We start from the raw sequence: 26,156 nt of genomic DNA, 5'->3' as shown, positions 1-26,156 counted from the left end.
ATAATATATTCGCTACTGCAGTACAAATAGTACATAGAATTTTTCTCGAGCTTATTTCATCGTATTATAATTTGATTTTATAACTTCAAACCATGAAATACAGTACAGTGCGCCGCAAATTTATTGGCCGCCAACTGGATTCTTCCATACCGTCGGAAACTCGCCGGAAATTCTAATCGGATCTCCCGGCTTAAGATGACCTGAGTATGGTGGTGACACTTTCCACGGCCGAGTGGCTATCACTGCGTCGTCACCTATGGAAGAAATGAAAATAAATTGTGGTCATAGCGGAAATGTTATAGAAAGTTACTGATATACTATGTGAGAGAGGAGGGAGAGAAGCCTCCGACCTGGGAGAGGAAGGAGATAAGAGATTGTTGAAGAAGAAGCCGTCTTATATTTGCGACCGAAGCCACGGCTTCATCAAAGGGAGGGTAAGTTGAAAGAAAAGTTATTTACAGCACCCAAAGTGTCAGAAGTATCTCAGGATTGCACAATCGATTTAACAGACTAGCGGCGTATGATTTCTTCTTACATCCTATTTTTTTTCTTTTGAAACTCTAAATAGCTACAACGTTTTACTGCAACTTCAGTAAATATTACAAATGACATAGCAGGCGAAAATTCCAAATTACAATTAAGTTATTTATTAATAAATTATTAATAAATAATTTTATTAAATTTTATTAAACTCATTAAGTAATTTTATATATATATATCTCTGTGTGTGTGTGTGTGTAATGCATAACATTGGCATTAGTTCAAAACAATATAAAAAACATATGCGAGGTAGAAAATTATTGCATGTAAAAAGGAAAATGCAAGATGAAATTGTATAGCACATGCAGAACAGGGGTGTATTACATTTGCAAAAATAGATAAACGAAGGCACTAAATAGGCAAAAACAAGAGTGTGTGCGATATGATCGGAGAGGGTTGCGTGGTGCTGTGTCCGGAAAATTCACCGACAACAGTTCGATGCGAGTCAGTTAGTGAGGGAGTGAGTGATTGAGTTACTGAGTCACTGAGAGAGGACGTGAGTGAGTGACCTAGTGAGTATGTGAGTGAGTGACCTAGTGAGTATGTGAGTGACCTAGTGAGTATGTGAGTGAGTGAGTGAGTGAGTGAGTGAGTATGTGAGTGAGTGAGTGACCTAGTGAGTATGTGAGTGAGTGAGTGAGTGACCTAGTGAGTATGTGAGTGAGTGAGTGACCTAGTGAGTATGTGAGTGAGTGAGTGACCTAGTGAGTATGTGAGTGAGTGAGTGACCTAGTGAGTGAGTATGTGAGTGATTAGCTATGTCTACACTGGTGCGTTTTTTCTGCGTCAATGCGCTTTCCACTGGCACCACTGTCATCAAGCGTGTCGTAAATCACTCAGGCGTGACTCAAACTTGTTGAAAAGGCGGCCATTTTTGTAAGAGGCATTCCTCTTTCTTCTGATCCACCAGGTGTGGAGATTTCCGTTCAATTTCCCTTTCCTCGAAGATTCAGTGTTGTTTTCATAAGTTTTTTTTATCGATTTCTATGATGTTATCTAAAAACACTTTGACACTTTTGAAGATTTCAGGTCACTTAGTGCATTACGGGACATTATGGAATGTAAATGTAAATTAACGATAATTATAATTGCAAAATTATAAATTAAATGAACGTCGTGAAAATTATTTTTTTGGTAGAATTTCATATTAAAATGCTGGTCGATTTCTTTTTCATGTTTTTGCGAGGAGCTCGCGTTACGGAGGTTAGCTGTGTAGTTATAAAATAATTCCCGAGCTCTTCCCGGGGCCACCTCAATGCATGGGGAAATCTAGACACGGCGTGAGAACCTTAACCTTAGATGTGTTATAGGGCTGTGTATGATAAGGGGATCTAATGGTATGATTTTTCAAAGTATGTAAATTTGGTACGCCTTCGGAATATCACTTTCATGGCCCACGGTGCTGTTGAAACACTTGACACTATATTTTTCCAAAAATTTCGTGGAGGCACACGAAGAATACTTAGTCAACTGCGCTGACTATAATTTTGAACGAAAAAAATTATTTAAATACGTATGAGATTACGACTTAGCAAAATAGAAGTATGCAGTTTTCTTAATTTCTTTGACTCGACTATATTCGGGTAAAGTTGACGAACGACCTAATTTAATTTCTAATTTATTCCGAAGTTGAGCAATTTTGAATGACTTCATCTATATATTCCGTCTTTTATCGAGCAATATTCCCTCACATATTTTTTACATTAAAATGTGGAAATCGCATCCACTGCGACAGTTGCATCGGCATCTGAATTGAAAGGTTTAGCCGTATACGTGTAAACATAAAAAAGGCACGCCACCCGAGGCATGCGATAGAGTACAGCGGTAAAGAAAAAAAGGCGAAATTGAAAGTTGAAAGTTGTTGCAAGAAGACGCACTAGTGAGGACATAGCTATTAAGTGACTGAGCGAGTGACCTAGTGAGTAAGGGAGTGACTGAATTAGTTAGTTTCTAACCTAGTAGTGCCACAAATGATTAAAAAATCCGATTGTTCTATATTATATTGTCTATATTACAATATTGACCTAATGGCATATTTATAGCTTCAGCGGTTTCGGCTCGGCACGATTCCAATTCGAATGACTCCTCTGCATTATTGAACCCCCCTTAGGGTCGAATATGGAAAAACCTTTCTTAAGCCAGGTTTTCTGAGGAGTAGGTTTCGACAGCGCGCGCAGCGTGAAAACGCTGATCGGCCAAAAAAACCTGAATTTCAGGTTTTTAACCAATCAGCGTTTTCACGCTGTAGACGGCGCAAAAGTTGTAATCTTAGGAAAGCCCGGCTTTAGTGAGTCTTCACGTCGTGAAACAAAACTATTCACAAAATATATTCGGTTCGTCCTTGTCAGGAAACTTTCCTGACACAGGGGTACAAAAAAAAACGGCGACTTGACCGCAGCAAAAAATTGCTACAGCAGGGAGTTCCCCATCGAGGGGTTAGCGCATCAACCTCTCGATGAGTATAAAAAAACAAGCCAAGCCTGCCGTTCGGAATCGGAGATAAATTGTAGGTCCCGGTCTAATTAGCCCTTGTGTGCATAAAATGACCGTGGTGCGACAAAAATGATCAAATCAACAAAATATATTTATAGCTCCATCGGTTTTGGCTCGGCGATGATGAATCAGTTCAGGACATGTTATTTTATATACAGGACTAGCTGATACCCGGCGACGTTGCCCGTCCCGTAAAAAATTTATATACGTATAGCTTATTAATTATTTCTTAATCAAAAAAATTTCTGCATCAAGTAAGAAAAAATTACTTTTGTTTTTAAATATTTTAATTAAAAACTTGAGGCAATCGCTTGTGGATACACAATATTTTTTGTTTTTCCATCTGGTGTGTGTAGATGTACAAATTTTTGGGATTACCAACACGCGAACAGGCGACGAAAAGCTGTCCGTGAGAAATACAGGGCTCAAGCAGGTTGATACCTGCCACTGCTAACGACTGGCCTTGCGCTTTGTTGATTGTCATGGCAAAAGTTAAACGAATCGGGAACTGCAATCGCTTGAAAGTGAATGGCATTTCTTCAGTGATAATTGGGATAGAGGCCATTCAAGTATTACGTAAGCAGATTTTCAGCCATTTTTGACCCCCTCCCTCCTCTTGTCAGCAAAACACTGACCCCAACCCCTTCCCCCTGTCAGCAAAATTTCGTCGGCAGCTTAGAATATTTCATATCTTCAAAAAGGAGTGGTTGATGACGTAAGCAACCTTCAAACCCCCCTCCCCCCGTAATCAAAAGCAGCAAATCCAACCCCCCCCCCTCCCCGATGCTGACGTATACTTGAATGACCCCATACGTGGAATGAAGACGTCTTTTCCTTCGGCACATCCAGTTAGAATCGGTGCTTCGATGATGTAATTGTGCAATTCCTTCACGCAGAGTATGGTGCCATTGCAGAGTCTCGGTGTCTCCAAATTTCTTAAAAGCATTATAGGTGTTCCGACTTTGAGGGTCAAATTGTGTGGTGGCACACCCGGAACATCCAAAGAGTTCAGAAATTCTGCAGAATACAGAACTGTCTGCACTGTGTCTGTGACAGTGTCAACCGATTTGTAAGATGTGGAGTCTCCCGGAATAACTTTTAGGATTTTTTCGTTGATCTTGTTCACTGTCATTTTTCGATGACGGAATCGCTCTCTCACAAAGCCACTCATGGTTTCGGTGATTTTGTTGAATGTTTGGGAAGACTTTGTCTGCAAGTTCTTGAACTGAGTTTAACAACTGGCAAAATCAAATTACGTGACTTACGTGCGATCGCTCGACTGCTGTCGTTGGATCCGATTCAACCAACGACATCACGTTATCTTCGAAAGTCGGTGTTCTTACGGACGATACTGGCCCAGCGTCTATGTTTGGTTGTGGTAATACACACCCTGATTCGCGCAATCGGCGGTCAAGTAACAAAATAACTTTATAGTCTGGGTGCTTTCGCGTTGGATACCGTTGACTGTATAACCTTGCTGCTTGCAAGGCTGAACCAATACCTTCTAAAGCAGAAAGCCTAACCCCGAGATTCGTGACGTCATCGAGATCCGTCCTACGAAACCCATCTTCCCTGTAAGATCGTTTTCCAGCAGCACCACACACTAACGCCAATGTGTTATATACTGTATACAGTATATTTAACCCACGTTGCTATATTTTTTCTCGATGTTATAGAAAAAGAGGCCGAATTAATAAAGACTTGAGCACTCGAATAGCCAAGTTTATACTTATAAACCATTATTTTCAAGTATCAATTATGGCCAGAGTTTTAATAAAAACATGACAATATTTGAAAAATTACCCTTTGGACCTCAAAACTTCCCCAAGAGCATTAATTGTTCAGAACCTCATTTCTGTTGATTTTAACGAAAACAATACCCATTGAATACGAAAGAAAATTTTGAGACCGATTCAACTATATGATATCCTTTATTTTTCATCACATATACAATATATATTTTCAGTCATTTATAAAAAAAATAAATATGTAAAAGGAACTTTTCATGAAATATACGTTGCTTTGCTCCTTCCACTGTGGATTGGATATGGGTGATTGCACGATTCTCATTCATACACAGATGCACAACATTCTATGCTAAGATGTGATTCAAGTAGAGATGTAAAATTCTCGAGAATAATCTTTAGGAGAATATTCTCATCGAGAAGAATATTCGAGAATATCCTCTGGTAAGACTACTATTATAAATAACTTGAGAATATTCTTATAAGTTCTTGATGAGAATATTCTGCTGTTATTTATTTATAATATAGTTACATATAATACCCTTGAGAACATTCTCTGGAAGGACTACTTTCATAAATTACTGGAGAATATTCATATAGAAAATAATAATTATTCTGAAGTTATTAATAATAGTGCTTGCCGAGAATATTCTTCAGTTACCAAAATCTTTCCAGAGAGTATTATCAAGAATATATGTAATAACATGTATTATAATAAATAATCTCGATAAATATTATTTATATCCAACTGTAAATTCTTTTGTTTTGTTTGATGTAGATAATACTGAAGTCCTAAATAATCTAAACAGCTTCTACAAGAATTTTACACCTGACTACGATGGTAACAGTATATATCTTATTAAAGAATTTGCACGAAATAATGTCGAATTTCTAACAAAATTTATTAATACTTCTTTTTATTCAGCCACATTTCCTGATTCCTTAAAACGAGCAACCATCACTCCGATCTATAAATCTGGAGAGAAAAATTTCCTTTTTAATTACAGACCTATATCGATTCTCCCAATTTTTTCTAGAGTTATAGAAAAAATTTTATCATCTAGAATTTATAAATTCCTTAACCTAACAAATTTCTTTGCTGTAAATCAATATGGTTACATAAAAGGACGTGGTACCGAAAACGCTCTATTAAACTTCTCTAAATTTGTTTATAACGGTATTGACAGCTGTAAATTTACCCTGGCCATATTTTTAGACATCTCAAAAACTTATGACAATGTAAATCACTCAATTATCATTGAGAAACTCAGTTCTGCTGGAATCAGAGGTAATACATTGAACTGGTTCACTTCATATCTAACCAATCGTAAACAAAGAGTTAAAATTAAAAACACACTAAGTGACTATATCACTATACAGAGAGGAGTCCCCCAAGGATCAAATTTAGCCCCCTTACTTTTTATAATATTCATAAACGACTTATGTAAACTAAATATTCATGGTACTATGATTACTTACGCCGATGATTCAGTTCTTTTATATTCTTCCAACGATCTTAATACACTAACAACTAAAATAAATCAAGACCTGTGCTTAATCAGAAAGTGGTTCCTAGCCAATGATTTAACCCTAAATCTTTCAAAGACTAAAGTCATTCATTTCAACTTAATTTACTCTGAAATTGATTTTAATCTAAAATTCCATAGTCCAATATGTTTGATGAACCTCGACTGCTCCTGCCAAAAAATTCAGCAGGTACAAAATATCAAATATCTAGGACTTAATATTAATAGCAATTTCAAATGGAAACTTCATGCACTAGAAATAGCGAAAAAACTACGTTTTATTGTATATAAATTCTATTATCTGAAACAAAAGGTAACAGCAGAATTTCTGAGAGAAATTTACTATGCCTGGTTTTATTCAATTGTCAATTATGGTATCATCATCTGGGGTGGCGATTACAAGACAAATCTGCTGCCTATTTGTTCTATTCAAAACAGATGTTTTAAAACTATTTACAGTGCTCGTTCTCAAATCTCAATTTATAGAAATTTAAATCTACTCCCCATAAGACATAACGCCATCTACCGAATCATACTCTACATATATCGTAATAAATCAATATGCACTCAAAGAGAGTCCATATCATTGAGAAGACCAAACGAAATTTATCGCATACCCTCATTTAGAAAAGAAATATTTCGCAAACATTTTTACTACCTTGCTCCTAAACTATTTAATGCTTTACCGTTGGTAATGCAGAATATATCTAGGTTTGCATCATTTAAAAAATCACTTTTTGAATTTCTAATAGCAATAGACAATATAGATGTATATTTTCAATTATAGAAGCGAATTATATTATTATCCATACGCCTGTAGTTGCCTCATATCAATTGTTATTATATCAAATGTGAACTTATATATCAGCATAATTATTACAAAAATTTATTTGAAAATTCATTTTATTATTTAACTATTTTTTTTTTATTTTTTTATTTTTATTATAAGTTTTGTGTTATTTTTTTTGTTTCTTTCGTCTTTATCTTTAATTAGTTGCTCTGTACAGGCTCAGGCCTCTTGACAACAAATATTGAGATTTCACTGTTTCATGTATTATTTAACTTTGGAAACAAATAAAAATATTTGGAAATTTGGAAAATAACTTGAGAATAATTATTATTTTCGATAAAAATATTCTCTAGTAATTTATAATAGTAGTCCTTTGAGAGAATATTATCTGTCCCTGTCTCTCTTTCCGTCAAGAAGATAGGAACATTGAAGTTTGTAAACCACAATATTAAAAGTTTGAGAGCAAAAATTAAACCAACAGGGATGAATTGCACAACTTTTAAAGAAATGTGAGTGATACAGAATTTAAGTGTATGTGCATTGAAAAAACAACAGTTCTGTATCTTCTTAGAATGAAGGTGATTGTATAATTGCTTCCTTTATCAATCAACTTTGATTTGTTGAGAACTTATTTCTGAAAATTTATCTAATTTTAAAATAGCTTTTTAAGGTTTTAATCTAAAGGTTTCTCTCTCTCTCTGAAATCTTTATAACCAAACTTAAAACCTCTCATCATGACCTGGAGAATATTCTCGAACTAAAAGTTGTCATTGGGGGTGATTATAGCAAAAATTGTTTTGTTGTAAATGTTTCAGGCAATGAAAACTGATTTATATTTCTCAATATAAACACAATTAGTAAAAAAATTTAAATTATTTAAAAGAAAAATGAATATTCTCAATTTTCCAATTTTTAAATTCAGGATAATGTTCTCGTTCTCCGAGAATATTCTCACCTCGCATCTCTAGATCCAAGTAGAAAAATCAAAAATAGTGCTTTTGAAAATGTCACCACTTTCCTTTTTGCATAAAATTTATGGACTATAATTTTCCTTTAAAAGTGCATTTTTATTCGAAGGTTCTTTAGAAATACGATAGAAAAAAATCCACAGAATTACCCCCTCCCATATACTAAAACTTACCTCAAAGAAATATTGTTAGTACCTGTCTATATTTCCCAAACCTGGCTTTTGAATAAGTATTTGTATATATTTCCCAGTTAAAACATAGAAAACAAAATTCATCAACACAGTATTTTGCCATTTCTAAAGAACCCAAAGTTGTTTATCATAATACATTGCGAGTCTATTTCGAAAAAAAACCCACCTGAACCAATCATTGACAAACGTAGATTAATTTTGAGAATTATATTATGAAGCAACGTGTGATCTCTCTATATTCAAGAAGGGAAAAACGTGAACCTAACGAAATTCATAGGCGGGACGAAATTCTTATTTGGGGAAAAACACCATTTTTTAATACAGACAGCTTTTCTGATATTTTTAATCCGATGCACTATCAGGGAAAAAAATGGTCTGGCCATATATGTTGAAGGGCGAGGATGAACATGGAAATTTATATGGGGGACTAATAGACAAACCCACTATTTTGTTATTAATGCAATTAATGATCAGTTACGATGGCTATAACAATAAAGCCAATAACGTCCAAAGTGGATCAATTTTGAGAATTACATTATGAAGCAATGAGCCATATATGTTTAAGACAGGTAAAATATGTATCTGACCAAATTTATAGACATGGGGCAAAATTATATTTAATACTCTATGATTATACACTACTCCCACGTTGGTATCAACAATATAATAATTACTTGAATATTTTAAGCTGTTTTATGTGAAGAATTTATGTATAGTTGAAGTCTTGCCTTTTTTTGGTGTTTCTAATAAAGTCAGAGAAATTTTCTAATTTATATGGAAAAAAACCCGAGTTTTAGGTGGTCGGCTGAAGTTGGTTTTCTGTGGTTCCCAACTTCAAGGCGCAAATGCGAGCCGATCTCCCCGATAAAAGGCCCCCCACAGAGAGCAACAGTCCTACAACGATAAATCATTCAATCATAACACTTCACTCATAGTTAGAAAAAGTGGTGGCAGATGGCAGCACTACACATAACAAGCATTACAGAGAAACAACAAAAACTCCACATCAGGTTTCACTACACGTACACGCACATTCCCGCATGTACCGATTCGTTGGGGGTTCCGCGGGGGGGGGGGGGGGGGGTGGTGGTGGGCGGGGTGCATGTGTGGTGTAGCAGTAGAAGGTAGGGCCTCCAAACAATGGCTCGGGGATCCATGATGTTCTTAAGTCAGCCACCTCGTAGGGCAATTTGCCTGTTGTGGCGTTGTATTTGTATTTGTATATAAATTGACATTTCTTTAACATAATACAGCCTAGCCCAGTTATAATGCCACCACCTGTCCAAAGAATTTTGGCGTTATATCGGTTAATGGTTAGAATAGTGTTTCAGAGAGAGGCTTCATTACATAAATTCACACGTTTATAATGAAACACTATCTTTGTCTTATTAGTTGTTATTCTATAAATATTTCAACACTCGTTCAATTTTAAGAGAAAATTCATGAAATTTTAAAAACTGTACAATACTACTTGAATATTTCTTGATATAGAACTTTATATCAAGACTTTACAGACATATTTTACACTTACCTTTGAAATTGTTTTAGTTCTACATTACATTATAATCCCAATATAGATGTGTTCACTGAAAATTTCTGGCGGCAAGCGTGGTTGGTACTACAACAGGGGGGTGCTATAACGGGATTCAACTGTACTTTCAAAATATGCAGGAACATTATCACTCACATTTACTGTGAATAAATGTCCCACAACACACACTGTGTATGTCTCCCCCCCCCCCCGCCCCAAACATCTCGACTTGGTTGTTCGCAATATGGCACAAGGCAAGTCTTGTGGATGTCGTATCATTCAAGGTTGCTTGGGATAGATTATTTTTTTCGTCATTGGTTGGTAGTTACAATCAATGCAACCTCCAGTCCTCTCTTCTTGGGTGTTTAGCAAATTGACATGATTCTGGTCTGATCCCATGATACTGTCCAAGTCATGCACACCTATTGACATGAAATAAAAGCATCATTAGACGTTTGAATTTTTTCAAAATTTGTGAATGTATTTAGTTGAAATTTAAACATTAAAAAAAATTTGGGATTCTCATTGCTTTGACCCTAGCAGGTTTTACCAAGATCTCCACAGATATCAACAAGGGACCCAGTTTCAGGAAAAGGGGGCATGAAATAAAATATTTCCTTTCACGTAATTATTTGAAGTTCCATCACAAAGGCTCCAATGACAAATATTAGAGTGGGATCCACTAAAAATTTTATCATAGAAGCCCGTCTCCTGGATGTGAGGGGGAGGGGTCCATGAAATATATTTTCTGTAATTATTCTAAATTCCCTCCAACTGTTTATTCGTTAAAAAAATTTTACCTTGTAGGATAACATTAAAAAATGATCCAAATAGCAGTGCCAATATTGTTTATCAATTAACTTAATAAAGCCCTATCCCTATGTATAGCACTGAGTTTATGAAAATTGGGATTATGAGATTAACGTTGTTTGTTACAATAATATTACAGAATATTCATCAATGCATTTCATGTAATAATAGTAAAAAATGAACTGACCTGTGTGTGATTTTATATGCAGCTGAACAGATAGGCCTATACTTAATTCCCCCGAAGCTCGCAGTGTGTGGTGGCCGGATTAGCTGTTGTTTTCTTCAACTATTCTTTTTAAAGGACTTGTGCAACAATATTGCTTATTGCCTTGCCAAGAAATGAATAAAATAAACGTTTAAAATAGAAATTTATCATTAAAAAACTGCGCGCACGTGCGTGCTAACGGCTGTCAATATGGCGATCGGGGAGACAAACACTACCGATGGGGAAAAAACAGGTCGGAGTGTGATGACGTCACAGTATAAAAAAATCGCGGGCGAAGGCTTCTTGCTCTAGAAGGTGTTGGCTGAACCGTGGTACTCACTTAATATAAGGTGCATGTCACAATATTCTTGTATGCTGAATGCCATCAAATTAGTAATTATAACAATAAATATAATTAGACGCAGTACTTTTTGGAGAATAAAACAAAACGACTAACGCTTATCTATAACCTCTGTGAAGCTAGCTTTGTGAGATGCAAACAACCTGTTCTGACTTGTAAAAAAAGTTTTTTTTCTTTTTTTCTTTCCTGAAAAGTGCGAGGGGAAAAAACTGGTTTTTATATCTCTTTCGTTTTCTGTATAGCAGGGTTAATACATTTTTAGCATTGCCTGAAACTCCAAGTTATACATTTGGTGTACGTTTGGTGAATTTGGTCGGATTTTTAAGTGAAGTCATCAATTTTTAAAGCGTTATATCTCATTAATTATGGGTCAGATCAAAAAACGGAAAACACTTTTCCATATTAGTTTTTCACAAGGAATCACGTGTGTAATTATTGGGCGGTCGATAGTTACCACCCTGTATATATATATTATAATTTTAAATCAATAATTGTGGGAAAAAGTTTTGTAGCTGATGATAAAATTTTAACAGTTGATAATTACTAATCAATTTTCGAAAATTTACATTTAAATCAGGAAAACAGAAAAGCTACAGATAACACGAGAAGTGACATAAAATCTGAAGTAGGAAATCAAGATGGGGTTTTTGATTTATTTTTAGCATGTGTATACCTCGAGCCCACTTTCTATCCCTTTCTTTCCAAGCAAACTTCCCCTTACACCTTATTTTTTAATTAATTAGAAATACAAAACTTTGAACTTGGGTGCGGTTATACGTGCTGCGATTCATCCATCTTCGTTACTTCCTGTTCTTGCTCAAAAAGGAAATTTGTAGATGGGCATAGGTCAACGCCTAAGAACGGACGGAGATAAGAGGAAGCCGTCTTATTTGCGACCGGGACATTTGCGACTGAAACAAAAACCGTATTTTTTGCGACCGAAGCCACGGGGGGCATCAAAGGGAGGGTAAGTTGAAGGAAGATGTAGCAAGAGGGGTGGTTTACAGCACTCAACGTGCCAGAAGTATCTCAGGGAAAGGATTGCACACTCAGTTCAACGGACTAGCAGCGTATGGTTTCGCATTAAATCCAATTTTTCTTCTGAGACTAAATAGCTGTAATGTTTTACTGTAACTTCATAAATACCATCGATAGTAACGGAATAGAATATTTAGACTATTTTTGATGAATAGATCTTTTTTATCGTGAATTTTTTGTTCATTTCTGGTGGAATCTCTATAATTAATATTTTTGCGTTATTACGATCAGATAGTCAAAAATTGGAAAGTTTATTTATTCTGCATTACATCCGGATACAATCCACTCAATCCGAAGTTGGGTCCGTTAAATCGGGGTGTGTTGTGTCTTATTGGGGGAAATTAATTCCACAGTGTAATATTTCAGATAAACTTGAGGTAGATTACAATACACCTGTCACTGAATTAAAACATAAATGTAATTTACACGTCAAGTATATATACAAGAGAAAAGGTTACACTAGTTTGACAAATTCTTAAAACGAACTGTGATACAGTCTCTTTCATATAAACATTTCAAGAAACTTGAATAAATGTTTGAAATGCAGTGTGGAAATAAAATTCAAAAGTCTTACAGGTGAATTAAACAAAAAGATGACTGAAAAAAAGGGAAAGAAAAATAGTGTCCGTAACAAAAATAGAATATCATTGAGCATACAAACGAAGAGAAAAAATTATTAACAGATTAATTAAAATTTCAGAAGTATGTACTCGTGATGTTTTCCTGTTACGATGATAGACCAGTCTGTTCACGGACCACTAACCGACAGTCAATAGTATAAGGAGACAAATTATTATGCACACGCCGAAATATTATTGATGTCAAATGTACGTACATTAATATTATTGAATATTAACAGTACTTTATCAACTAAAACACATGCTGTCGAACTCATACGCTGATGCAAGTCAGGGAATTTTCTATCATAATTTTTTTGTCGGTGAATTTACTAGATATATACCAGCAGCCGGACAGTTTATTTATTCATGTTTTTGAATGCACCTAAAATTCATCCAGAAATTTTTACCACATTTCCCAGGATCCCAGGGAAAATGAAAAAGGTAAAACTTTTTAAGTAATGGGCCTTATTGGACACGTCAGAGAGTTTTTTTTTTATCAATAGAAGAATGCGTCTTGTGTGGAAGGCTACAACTATTAATTTTTGAAGAAAATTGAAATATTTGAGAGCAAACATTAATTTTCCATTAATGCTTACGTATGGCAGTAACAAATTTCGGCACAACTCTAACATAAATACGTCAGGGGCCACACTTACACTTTGGCCTCGTGTTCCAGCATATACCGATTCGTTATAAATTCCGCAGAGGAATGTGTACGAGGTGCATGTACAGTTAAGTATTAGCATTAACTGACTTCGTCAGAAAGATCCGTCACCTTGAACAATTCTTAAAATTATCATCAGGCTGTAGAGATTAGCGAATTTATGGCACATGCCCATCCTTGGGAATGAGATTAGAACTGTCGTATCCCAAAGCGTTCCTATCCGATCTCGAGGGATTGTGGAAGTACTCGAAAATGCCCTGGAACAATGATTGAAATCGCAGCATATTAATACAGTAGCACTCAATTATCCGAATGATTTGGGACCAGTTCCCATCCGGATGATTGGATAATTCACGAAATGAATTTTATTTATCTGGGAAAAACGAATTTTGATTTAGTATGTAATGTAACTTGATGACTATTAAAACAATTTTGTTCACATTTTATACTTGCGTAGGCCTACTGTATTAAAATGTTCCATTGCCTGAACATATCGGTTCAGTTAGTTGTTTCGCTGCCTTCACTTATTTCAGTGGAGTCAAAGCGATCCGGATAACTGCAGTCTCTGTACCTTCACTAAATGTAGTTTTATCCCTGCCATATGTTTTTGCACCTCAAACAATATCGTGACACTCTACGGCACAGATTTCCAAACTGTTGTTCAGCGAAACCCTGGGGTTCCATGAGAAAATTTTTGGGTTTCCGCGAAATCAAACGTAATGGATTCCTAAAACATTTTGGAACCCTGTGAGGTTGCAAATGAAAAAAAGTTCTTGTTGCAGACGCTGTTCTTTATTTTGCACTTTGACAAAAAGTGACACATATTTTAACAAATTCAGATGACCAAATAACAGTGAAAACTGTAATAGTAGTTTCATCTCCCCCGACCAGGGTAGATTTTCGAGTTTAAGTATGTAAATATGTGAGCTGTTACTTCCAGCTGAGTGTGGGCCCACAGAACATCTCTTTGCCCAGGGAACCCATGATGGGTCATCCTTAATGTTGAAACAGCCATACATAAAACCCCCCACAAAAAGAAAGCTCATTGAAATCTATCCCAGGGTAGGCATGGACAGAGCCGCTACTGGGGGAACGGCAGAGGAAGGGCTCCCGAGAATAGTTTGTTGGATATTTTCCCAAATAAAAGAACCACTTCAAAGCATAAATAGGGACGGAAACCAATATCCCCAGCTTTGCCGTGATGCTTCTAACAAAGTTTGGCGATGCCCGTAGAAGCCGCGACGCACACTTTGCGAAACAGTACCATCAAGGGTTCCACGGAAAAGTCTCATACCCATGAAGGGTTCCGCGAAAGCTTCTACGTTGGAAACCCCTGTTCTACGGCATAAATTTCGAACTGGGGTTCCGCAAGAGTTTTTTTGGTGTACCGCGGAATCAAACGTCACGGAAACCCTAAAAAATTCCGAAAATTCCGAGATATAGCAGCTTATAAATAAAATCATTTTTTTAGTTACCGATGTTACAGCGGTTATTAATTTCGAATTTTGATGGAATAGTGTCATGCGAACAAACCATTTGGATGACCTAAAAACTGAGAAGCAGTAACTTCAGTGGCTCGTCGGTCAAAAACTGAACATTTTAATCATGAAGAGAATTCAAGAATGACATTGCTCTGCAATTTTTTTCCTTCAAACCCTTCTTCAATGTTTAAATTTGTTGGATTTTTTTTTTTAATATTGAATTTTAAAACCAGATACTGGTTTAACTCCATGAGACGCCATAATAGGCGATATTCCGATTGCATCTGGAAATCAACAGGTTGACCTCATAACTCGTCTTTATGGGCATTTTCAATAATTTGAATGTTTAATTTGCCTTTTTTCTGTATGAATATGCATGTTTATGACGTAGGTGAATAAACTGAATTTGAATAAGTCGCAAAAACGGATTTTTTTTTTGGGAAATTTTCTCTTTGCTAGGAGTGAGAATTCTTGAACCACAAAACTTGAGTGAACTTTACGGCACATCCTGCATGTTAGGGAAATATTTTAAGTAGCTTTAATATTTCTATTTAATAGTTCTAGCACATTAATTAGCTTTTACTGCATACTAATGTAGTAAAAGCGTCAAGATACATAGAAACGCTGCATGAATCGACTAGTGTACGAGAATGAGCTTCTTCAAAAGTGCATCTTTGAATAGTACGAAATGGGCACTGGAAAAATGCAAACACTGTGATATAACACCTATTCTTTCAGTATTATTTCAATGTTCGCTGATGAAGACTATTTAATTCAGATTTTTTTTTGTAATCATATTGGTACACAATCTCTATAGCGGTCATTTTCACAGCTACCGTTGTTATAGGTAGAGCTTCGTCCAACTAAGGAACACAGAGCATTTGTATTCTAGGTATTCAAAAACCTCAAATAGAAGACCAATCTTAGTGTATTCACATGGTCGCATAGCTTTCCGGTCAAAACGACCGCTTCCGTTGTTTTAGTGTTAAAGTGGCTCATGAATGTTCAGATAAGTATGTGAAAAAGACAATTGCGAATGGAAAAAGAAAAATATATGACACAATTACAACGTTTTTTCTTGAGATGTTAAATTAATTTTTCTGTTCTGGAAAATAAGGTTCTTGAAAATACTACGATAGGATTGGTATATATGTCCATGATACAAGCACTTGCAAGTTACCTCCTCAACAATATATTTGTGGTAAGATAACCAAAGAAATGATGGAAATCGTAACTAACCAGAATATGACACCAATATTTGATCATTTAGATATTATCCATTATTTAACTTTCATTCTTGCCATTTTTACCCCTTTTTTGCCACTGGCCGAAACCGAACCCTGAAACATTGAAACCCATCTAGAGTATATACACTAGGATAGAACATCAGTCATATTATTTCTAATTAATTAGTTCAATAATTCAACCTTTTCGCTCCAAGAGTTTTAAGAGTTCTCTGTTTTAATTGGTTTGTAATGATTCTTTTTCAAGTGAAGACCTGAGGTACACATACGTGTGTACCTAACTCTAATGGTCCTAGTAAGGATCTCGACCCAATTAATTAATTAGGTTTCTTAAAGAAAATATATTTTTTTAAGGGGCATTTTGACATGCAATAAACAAAAATCAATTTTTTTAATAGCCAGTTTTGCCTCACGGGTGAAGAGGTTAACTTGACTAGTATAGTTGCTGAATGTACTTGAATGGAAATTCAATGTTACTCTCAAAAAAAAAAAGAAATGAATGGAAGGAAAGAGTGATAAAATTTTTAAATAAATCAAGTCGCACATGAACTTGGATTTTTTTCTTCAGTTTACATGAATAAAAATAAAAATTATGAAGAAGTGCTTTAGAGAAGAAATTGACTTTTCCTTATGAGATAAATGTACCGTATTTTCCAGCGTATTATAATACGTAGATGCGAATTTCACTACTTTGAGAGAAGATTATAGTACTTCCTAATCCCCATTTGCAAGTTTTATGCACCAATAACGAAATATTAATTTTTTGAAGGTGTTATGGGTCACATTCTTGTTTAAAAAAGTTTATTTTTCAACTTGAATTTAAGCGCCATCTATATATGTATGAAAATTTATTTTTACTAGTCAATCTTTGAAATATCCAATTAAATCAGGAAAAAAAAAAGCTATGGATTATACGAGAAGTGTAAAATCTGCAGTAAAGATCAAGATAGGTTTTTTTACATTTATTTTTAGCATGTCTATCTCGAGCCCATCCTTCTTTCCAAGCAAACTTCCTTTTGCACTTTTTTTGAATGAATTTTTAAACTGATTTGAAATGCAAAATTTTTAACTTGGGCACTGTTGCACGTACTGTGATTCAATCTTCTTCATTTCCTGTTCTTGCTGAAAAGGAAAATTCGCAGATGGCCATAGGTCAAAGGTCAACACGAAAATGCCTGAGAACGGAAAGAGATGAGGGGACCTAGATCCCCATCATCGTCCCTTAGTTGCCCCCTGTGGTTTCGGTCGCAAACACTACGTTTTCCTCTTCGGTCGCAAACGTCCCGGTCGCAAATAAGACGACACCTCCTCTTATCGAGGACCCAGATCCTCATCATCGTCCCTCAACTCCCCCCCCCCCCCTTGCCTGTGGTTTCGGTCGAAAATACTACGTTATCTGATTCGGTCGCTTTTGCTCCGGTGGCAAATAAGACGACTCGGGGGAAGGAACTGAATCCCTGTGCGCTTAGGAGAAAAAGGACAGTTGATGCGCATCGGAATTTGCCAGAGGGCAGACAAAAAGAAAAGCGATGCTTATAGAAATGGTTGTCAATGTGTTGATAAATAAGTCTTTTTTTTTTTATGTGTTGACAAAGTTATTGAAATCCCAGGAAAAAAAAGCACAGTGATCTGGTGTGGTAATTGAGCAATTTTCTTGAAGAAGGGGTTTCACCGACGAGCAACGGTGAAACTTAACACACTATATATTGTTACGAAGATTGTGTAAAAATATTCCTCAAAATTTACAAACTTGGCTAATGTCCTGTTGCCAACTAAGAAGGTGCAACGACAAACATCTATTCTTCTAAAAGGTTAATTTTCGAAATGCGCGGCGTCCAGTAACGCCGCGAATTCAGAACTACGAAATAGAATTATCTCCAGTGTTCTTTATCTGGAAATTTCTACGTACCTATAAAAAGTGATGCCATCACAAGAGAGGAGTCAGTTGTTGAACAGAGGACTTGTGAAACGGAACAATATGGAATCACGTGAAAACTATTGTATATTGTATTGTTGGTTTCCCTCCCCCGAAATATCAGTTGACCCCCCCCCCCCCCATGAAAAAAATACTACCGCCCCGAAAGATAACTTTGTTTTTCGTATTTACCCTGAACTTGACGACTTGAATGCGGTGATTTTTCGAAAAAAAAAGTTTATTTTTACTTTCTATAGTGATATATTTTTAATTTCGACGTTTTAGCACCTTAACGATCAAGGACGAGCTATCTCGTCCTGAAGCTAATGGAAGAAATTCATTCCAGCTTCCTCTGATTTTTTTCACTCATTTTCTCATCACCGCGAAACCCAGTAGCACAATGATATCGCTAGGATATCGTACCGATATCAGTCCGATGTCGGAATATCGAACGTTGGAAACAGGTCGGAAATTTGTACGTGTCCGATATGGAACGATATACACTCATGTCCATAAATTAAGGATAATTCAGAATCACACGGAAATCGAAATCTAAAGTAAAAATTCCACCTGTAGAATTATCACACACATCTGCAAGAATGATATGCAAATTTCAGGAAGCCACCAGATGATGCCGATAGTACGTCACAATGACGAGAGTGTAAGAGGGGGGTATATAAGGAATGGTGGCAAAGAAGTGAAATTGTTCACAAGAGTTCTGTTAGGCGCTCAGTGCCATAAGCGAATAGTTATGACACAGAGGACGCATGTGGATGATTTTTTACGTGGTAGAATTATCAGCCGCCTGGAGTGTGGGCGTACTCAGATGGAAGTATCCGAGGAACTTGGAATTGCCCAAAATGTCATCTCTAGGCTTTGACAACGATTCCAAGATAACGGAAATGTCAGTAGACGTTGCAGTACAGGTCGCCCCCGCGTTACAACGCCGAATGAAGACCGGTATTTGGCAGTAACTGCCAAAAGAAGCAGACGGAGCACAGCATCCGACCTGTCTCGTCAGCTATCTGCAGCCACGGGTACCACAGTTTCAAGGCAAACCGTGTACAGACGTTTGGAAGATATTGGTCTATATGCTCGCAGGCCTGTCAGATGTGTTCCGCTCACGGCAACTCACTGTCGGCAGCGATTAGCCTGGAGTAAAGAACATGCAATGTGGACATCGTCACAGTGGGTTTGTGTGATGTCTTCCGACGAGTCCAGGTTTAGCTTGCAGTCTGATTCACGTCGGACTTTCATATGGGGAACGCCAGGTACCCGTTACCACCGAGACAACATCATTGAACGACACCGTTACGGTGGTGCAACATTGTTCGTTTGGGGTGGAATTATACTGGGTTCCAGAATAGATCTGCATGTTCAAACCGGAACCATGAAAGCCCAAATTTATCGGGACATCATTCTGGAACAACATGTACGTTTGTTTAGGGGTGCCATGGGCGCAGAATTTGTGTTTATGGATGACAACGCCCGTCCTCACCGAGCAAACATCGTAAACGAATGCCTTGAATCTGAGGATATAACCCGTATGGAATGGCCAGCATTCTCACCTGACTTGAATCCGATAGAGAACGTGTGGGACATGCTTGGCCGACTAGTTGCAGCACGTCAACCACCTCCTACATGTGTACCGGAACTTCGGAGAGCATTGCTTGCTGAATGGAGTGATCTTCCCCAAGATCAGATCGATAATTTGATACTCAGCATGCCTAGGCGTTGTACGGACTGTATTTCATCGCATGGGAGGGAGACATACAATGTATTAACCATCATACCAACCATGTAATAGTAAGTTTTTGTAAAGGAGATATTTTTTACAATTGCTCCAGGAAGCAAAAATCGTAGTTTTTATGAATGGTATCATACATACACCATCGTTTTTGTTCTTTATCTTTTGTTTAACAAATGGGCTTTATGAATAAGTAACGTTTGTTTTGTTTCTGAACCTTTGTTTGCCGGAGCTGGCATTATCCTCAATTTGTGGACATGAGTGTAGTAAAAATGTATTCACTCAATAAACACCAAAATATCTTCTGTTGTTTCACTAAAATAGTTTTACTCTCATTTTTACAGCATTTTGTTTCGAAGGAAAATATCTTGTACTATAATTAGTCCCTTTTGAAATAATCCAAATATGTCGACGTAGTTCGACATATGTAATTTCTGCGTCGAACTATATCGGTAACGACGTCGAACGGTATCGAAATCTCTACGTCGTTCTATATCGATGTGCGATTGGGGAAGATTTATTGTATCCATATGAACGGAAGTCCTTTCTTCTCACCACGTTCTTTCTATGCTCCTGTTTAGAGATTTTTACCCCCACGTATTGTATCTTTCTACTATATATTTTATGACGGAAAGGGAAGAGGGCGAAAATAAAATGTATTGCACAAATCCCCCCCCCCTCTATTTCTGACATGCGAACAAGGGAACCGGATTTTTTATACGACGATACTTCAAATACAGATCACCAAATAGCTTTTTACCCCAGTGGTTGGAGTGAAAATGAATATTTTTTATCCCCCTCTCTTATATATTAATTTGCTGCTTTTGGCAGCAAATTTGGACGAACTGTATTTGAAGTACCAGCTCAAAAATCGATTTCCTTGTTTCATGTTAAAAATAGAAGGGGCGGGGGAGATCACAGTGCACAGTAGATTTCTTTCGCAATCAACCATATCCTTTACCGTAACCTATGTGGTTTTTTTTTTTCTCCCATATGTATAATACAAAAATACATTATACGAGGAGTAAAAATCACTAAACAGAGGTATAGAAAGATAGATAAAAAAAATAACTTCTGTGTTCGACGCCACAAAATAGCTTCGCGATGATGAGAAAAGGGGTTAAGAAAAATAGGGAGAGCTGGAATTTGTGCTCCTTCATTGACGTTGGGCCAAGATATCTCGGCCGTGGTCATTAAGAGGTTACATAATCCAAAAGGATTTGAGCCCGGCAGACGAGAGGTATCACGGGATTGAAGAGCGTGGGAGGGAAAGAAGAAGACCCTCGGTGAAGGAGAGGAATCAGTCTCGTGATCTTTGCACAGATTGTCCTGCGGACTCATGAGGTGGGTAAAAAAGATCGATGGCTGAGCGAGAGGAATATGTACAGTACTTCAATATATTTATTGTTAAATAATTAAGTAAACTATTGTTATAAAGTTTAATTATTGTTATAAACCTCTTTTTTTTTTTAAGTCAATCGTTCCGAATGCGACAAATCAATAACATAGGCGTAGATAGACTTGAAAGTCTGGGGGGGGGGGATGATGATGCCGATGATGTCAATTCATATATATACGCAGATACATTAGATCAGTCGGCATTACCTTTGTCGCTGGGGAGTATTGTCCCACCCCCCATATCTCCGCCCACGATCATTAATAATGTTTTTAGGAGAAGGTAACATGAGACGTGATGTTGACGTTGTTAGAGTAATGTATAAGATTAAATCTGTACTCACCTAGCCATCTCGTCGATAAAACCCTTCTAGAATGAGCGAGAATATTGCCTGGGGCACCGTGCAATGTCTTCATATGGAAAATGATGCAGTCACCCGGCTACAAAGGATTGTAATATAAAATACTAATAAAACCAAAGAATATGGAAATAATTCACTATTATTGGAAAATGTTTCATATTTGTGGAAGGGGGGGGGGGGGAAGAAAACCGTAACAAAAATAACGTCAATGCATGTCCATAATTGAATCAGTGGTTTAGAAAAGAGCACGAGTCCACAAAAGCTAATTTTTGGGGAAAACAACAAAAAACTAATTTACAGACAATTTTTCATTTAGACCTTAGAGATTTTTTTCCTCAATATCTATTATAATTGTTGTGATGAAAAAAAGTATTTAGTTAGCGTAATAAATTGAGTGATATAATGTCAGCTGGAAACAGGGGAAAGAGGAAGGAGTGACAATGAACACAATAAAAAAACGAAGTTGGCCAAAGATCGTTAAGGTCAAACAAAAAAACAATATTTATTATGACTTCGGTCACAAAAATGATCATAAAGCAAATGCTTGCATTTATAGGCTAGTAAATTTAGGATTTTATACATGCCACAAATTTATAATTAGCTGAAATTTTCATGGTGAGCTCCTGGATAGGTGTAGAATGGATTCGAAAAAGTCCCCTAATTTCTCATGCGCGCTTCCGTCCAAAATGACAGATCAAAGATGGCCGCCAAGCGCTTTTTGTCGTAAGTGATTTTTTCCCCACATCCGTCAAAACCCCTTATTTTTCAGTTCTGGAAAAACCTACAATGCTTGTTTTGATTTACAACTAGCTTTACCCAATATAAAAATTATAAATGCGCCGAAAACTGATTTATTTGATGTCAAGATGCGAAATTTTTCTGGTTAAAAATTCAATGTTGATCTGTTTTCACCTCATAACTTTGAAACTATCGACAAACTGTGAAAAATGATTTTAAATGTTTTTTGTAGTCCTAAGTGGGAGGAATGTTTTCTTGAAAATTTTGAGGATCTGTGGACCGGATTCTCAAAATTAAAAAAAAAAAAATTTGAGGATCCGTTAAAAAATTATTGAGATATTTATTTTTTACTAAAAGGGTCGTTGCGATCTCAAAGTTGAATTTTTCATGTGCAGTTAAGTACTTGACAGATAGGGTAACCATACGTCTCGTATTTCCCGGGACAGTCCATCACCACCTAGAGATAGAAGGCTTCTGCAGTGTTTGTCGGAAACGTCATTCAGACTACCTAGCAAGTTTGCCACATTTTGAAACACAGCATCCTATTTCGTTTCTTCTTATTTTAGCGTAGAATATACCTGATTGACTCACAAATACCGCATAGTGATTAGATGTGAGCATAGAAATCGCCAATTCTGAGCCCGATCATTGCTTTGGAAGAATAGACGGATGCTGAAAATAGCTTCGCTTTTTGTAGGCAAACACCGACAAACACTTAGGAGAGATATTTTTTTATTGCAGGAAAGATCGATCCCACTTTAAAGGGGGAGAGCAAAAATTTAAAAAAGTTTCATGCCATATGGCATGATATAATTGTGCATAAAATACCTTTTCCAGGTCAATAGCTCTTACCGTTAAGTCCGTAAAAAAAGACGACTGAGGCCTTTTTCAAAAATTGACATGAGTAGAGTAAATGTCTCATGAGTAGAGTTAAAAAAAAAGTAGAGTACTATGTAACATTTTTAATATACAATCACACAAAATCAAACCAATAAACGGAACAGGGAGTATCTAATAAAGATATACGATGGAACTATATCGAAGTATATAAAAATACAAACGTATGTAAAAAAAACAAATTACAATGTCAAAACTTTTATTCATTGTCCTCGTCGTCATTGGTTGGCCAATTAGATATCTCATCATAAAACCGCAAGTACTCATCTGAAATATATCGTTGAAGTTGTTTGATGTTGCGGAGTCACTACACAGAGCCACAGCTTCGGAATAAACATTTATTACGACGACACAAACATGATTATCTTGATTAATGAAAAGGAAGGCAGACATAGAAATTTCGAACCTCACGCTTTCGTGTGCAGTGACTGTCTGCTCTGCTGTTTTCCAGACAGTCGTCTCCAGTACTCGGGATCACGTGACACTCTCGAGGTTGTTGACCCGACTTTTGGGGGTCGTCTGCGTGGGACACCACACACTCCCTCCCCAGTGATCACGAGTAGTAAGAGATGATCGCGTACTATGGAGTAGCATCAGTGATCACGAGCACTGCAGGCGATCTGGAAAGTGGACAGTACGTCCCGAACGAGTGGTTCTGACTGGTTTCACAGCAGAATCAGTTGTGAGTCTGTCAGTAGTAACTGCAGTTGGTACCTTTGGAGATACAGGTACGGCTCCACCGTCGGATTCACGAGAAATGCCGGTTTAAGCCGATCGACTGACACTGACACTGATTTTCCTCTTATGTCCACGTTGAACACTTTGTCGGTCCGGCTGATCACTCTGTGTGGTCCTTCAAATGGCTGTTCCAGAGGACGTTTCACCCTATCAGTTCTTACGAAAACGTGAGAAGTAGTTTTCAAATCATGGTGAACAAATGTAGGATGTCCTCCATGCCGTTTGATTGGTCGTGGCTGGAAAGTTTGGACGGGAGTTCTCAGCATTTGTAGAAACTCGGAAGCGTCAGTTGAGTTTGGAATTAGCTTGTGCTTGGAAAAACTCACCAGGTAATCGTAAAGTTTCTCCGTACAGTAGTTCTGCAGGTGTGCACCCAAAATCTTGTTTCAGAGAGCACCGAAGACCGAGCAGAACTGTAGGTAATGCTTCAGTCCATTTATGGGTTTGATTGCATTTCAACGCGGCTTTGAGAGGGCGATGCCACTCTTCCAACATACCGTTCGCCTGCTTTGAGAGGGCGATGCCACTCTTCCAACATACCGTTCGCCTGCTTTGAGAGGGCGATGCCACTCTTCCAACATACCGTTCGCCTGCTTTGAGAGGGCGATGCCACTCTTCCAACATACCGTTCGCCAGTTGTCCTAACCCGTTTTGCTCCGATGAATTTGGAAAGCTCCCGGAATAGCTGCGATTGGAATTGGCGACCTTGATCAGTTGTTATTGTTGAAGGTGTGCCGTATCGAGAAATCCAGGTGGAAAGAAAAGCTGTAGCTACCGTGGTTGCTGTGATGTCGCGGATAGGTACCGCTTCTGGCCATCGTGAAAACCGGTCTATCATTTTTAGGCAATAAGAATATCCATCGGAAATGGGCAGTGGGCCAATGATATCCAGATGAATATGTTGAAATCGTTGGGAAGGTTCCACAAACGATTGTAGCGTGGATCTCGTGTGCTTGTGCACTTTGGATCTTTGGCATGGTATGCACACTTTTGTCCATTTAGCACAGTCTTTAGCTAGACATGGCCAAATGAATCGCTTTCTGACCAAATCAATAGTGCGTCTAATTCCTGGGTGTGAGAGTTTGTGCATATTCCAAAACACATCATATCGAAATTTTTCTGGAATATAAGGTCGAACAGCACCTGTTGATAAATCGCAGTAGAGCGCTTTAGCTGCGTCTGGAAGAAATACTTTCTCTATATTTGCTCTTTAGAAGTTCCTCTAGTTCTTTATCCCCCTCTTGTTGCACAGCGATGGCAGTAAAATCAAGAGGTCCAGGAACTGAAATTGCCGTTACGCGTGATAAGATATCAGCGGAAATATTTTGTGATCCAGGAATATGGAAAATGTTCGTTGTGAACTGCGATATATAATCTAAATGCCTTAGCTGTCTAGGTGAGCATTTTTCACTTTTTGTCGAAACGCATAGCACAGTGGTTTATGGTCACTGAAAAGTATAAACTCACGAGCTTCAAGCATATATCTGAAAAATTTTATGGAAGAATATGTGGCAAGAAGTTCTCGATCGTATGCGCTATATCGTGTTTCGGTGGGTGAAAGTTTGCGTGAGAAAAAACCTAGCGGTTGAAGACCATTGTCCGTCACCTGGTGCAGTGCACCACCTATAGCATAGGCGGAAGCATCTACGTGTAGAGCTAATTTGGCAGACGGGGATGGATGTGCCAGCAATGCGGCATCAGCTAGTAGCTTTTTGCAATCTTCAAATGCTTTCAAAGTTGATGTAGACCACACAACTTTTGTTTTGTCTTTTCTTTTTTTCGTAGAACCTTTCAATAGATCATGCAGTGGCGCTTGTATCTCAGCTGCATGAGGTAGGAAACGGCGATAAAAATTTATGAGACCTAAAAATTTACGCAATTGCTCAATTGTTTCTGGTTGCTTGAAATCGAGTACAGCTTGTACTTTGTCTGGGCGAGGTGTGATACCAGATGGTTTGATCACATGTCCCAGAAATTCGAGCTCAGAAACACCAAATATGCATTTTGACACATTTAAAACTAACCCATACTGTTGAAGACGTTGGAATATTTGTTTTAAATGAATTTTGTGTTCTTCGGCATTTTTAGAAAAGCATAGAATGTCATATTATATGTCAGATATACATAGCAGAATGGTAAACCTCGTAATACTTCATG

At 37.2% G+C, this 26,156-nt stretch overlaps 1 protein-coding gene across 2 annotated transcripts in view; it reads right to left on the bottom strand.

Moving 5' to 3' along the window:
- The window catches only part of LOC149088360 (putative phytanoyl-CoA dioxygenase), an 84,185-nt gene continuing 58,029 nt past the window's right edge, over positions 1 to 26,156 (bottom strand). The window contains exons 4-5 of one of the 2 annotated variants that reach the window (XM_089247401.1): positions 21,609 to 21,705; positions 1 to 254 (exon numbers count right to left, since the gene is read on the bottom strand). In XM_089247401.1, the coding sequence (XP_089103527.1) occupies positions 121 to 254; positions 21,609 to 21,705 (231 nt within the window). In that variant the 3' untranslated portion in view covers positions 1 to 120. The remainder of the gene's footprint in view (positions 255 to 21,608; positions 21,706 to 26,156) is intronic. The other variant, XM_089247412.1, reaches the window with a different exon arrangement.

Source organism: Pholcus phalangioides, unplaced genomic scaffold, assembly GCF_987345545.1.
Source record: "Pholcus phalangioides strain wild (caught in Gottingen) unplaced genomic scaffold, Ppha-v1.0 ptg000003l_1, whole genome shotgun sequence".
NCBI lineage: Eukaryota > Metazoa > Arthropoda > Arachnida > Araneae > Pholcidae > Pholcus > Pholcus phalangioides.
Note: the sequence above shows the minus strand (reverse complement) of the source record. Positions and strands in the feature narration are given on the sequence as shown.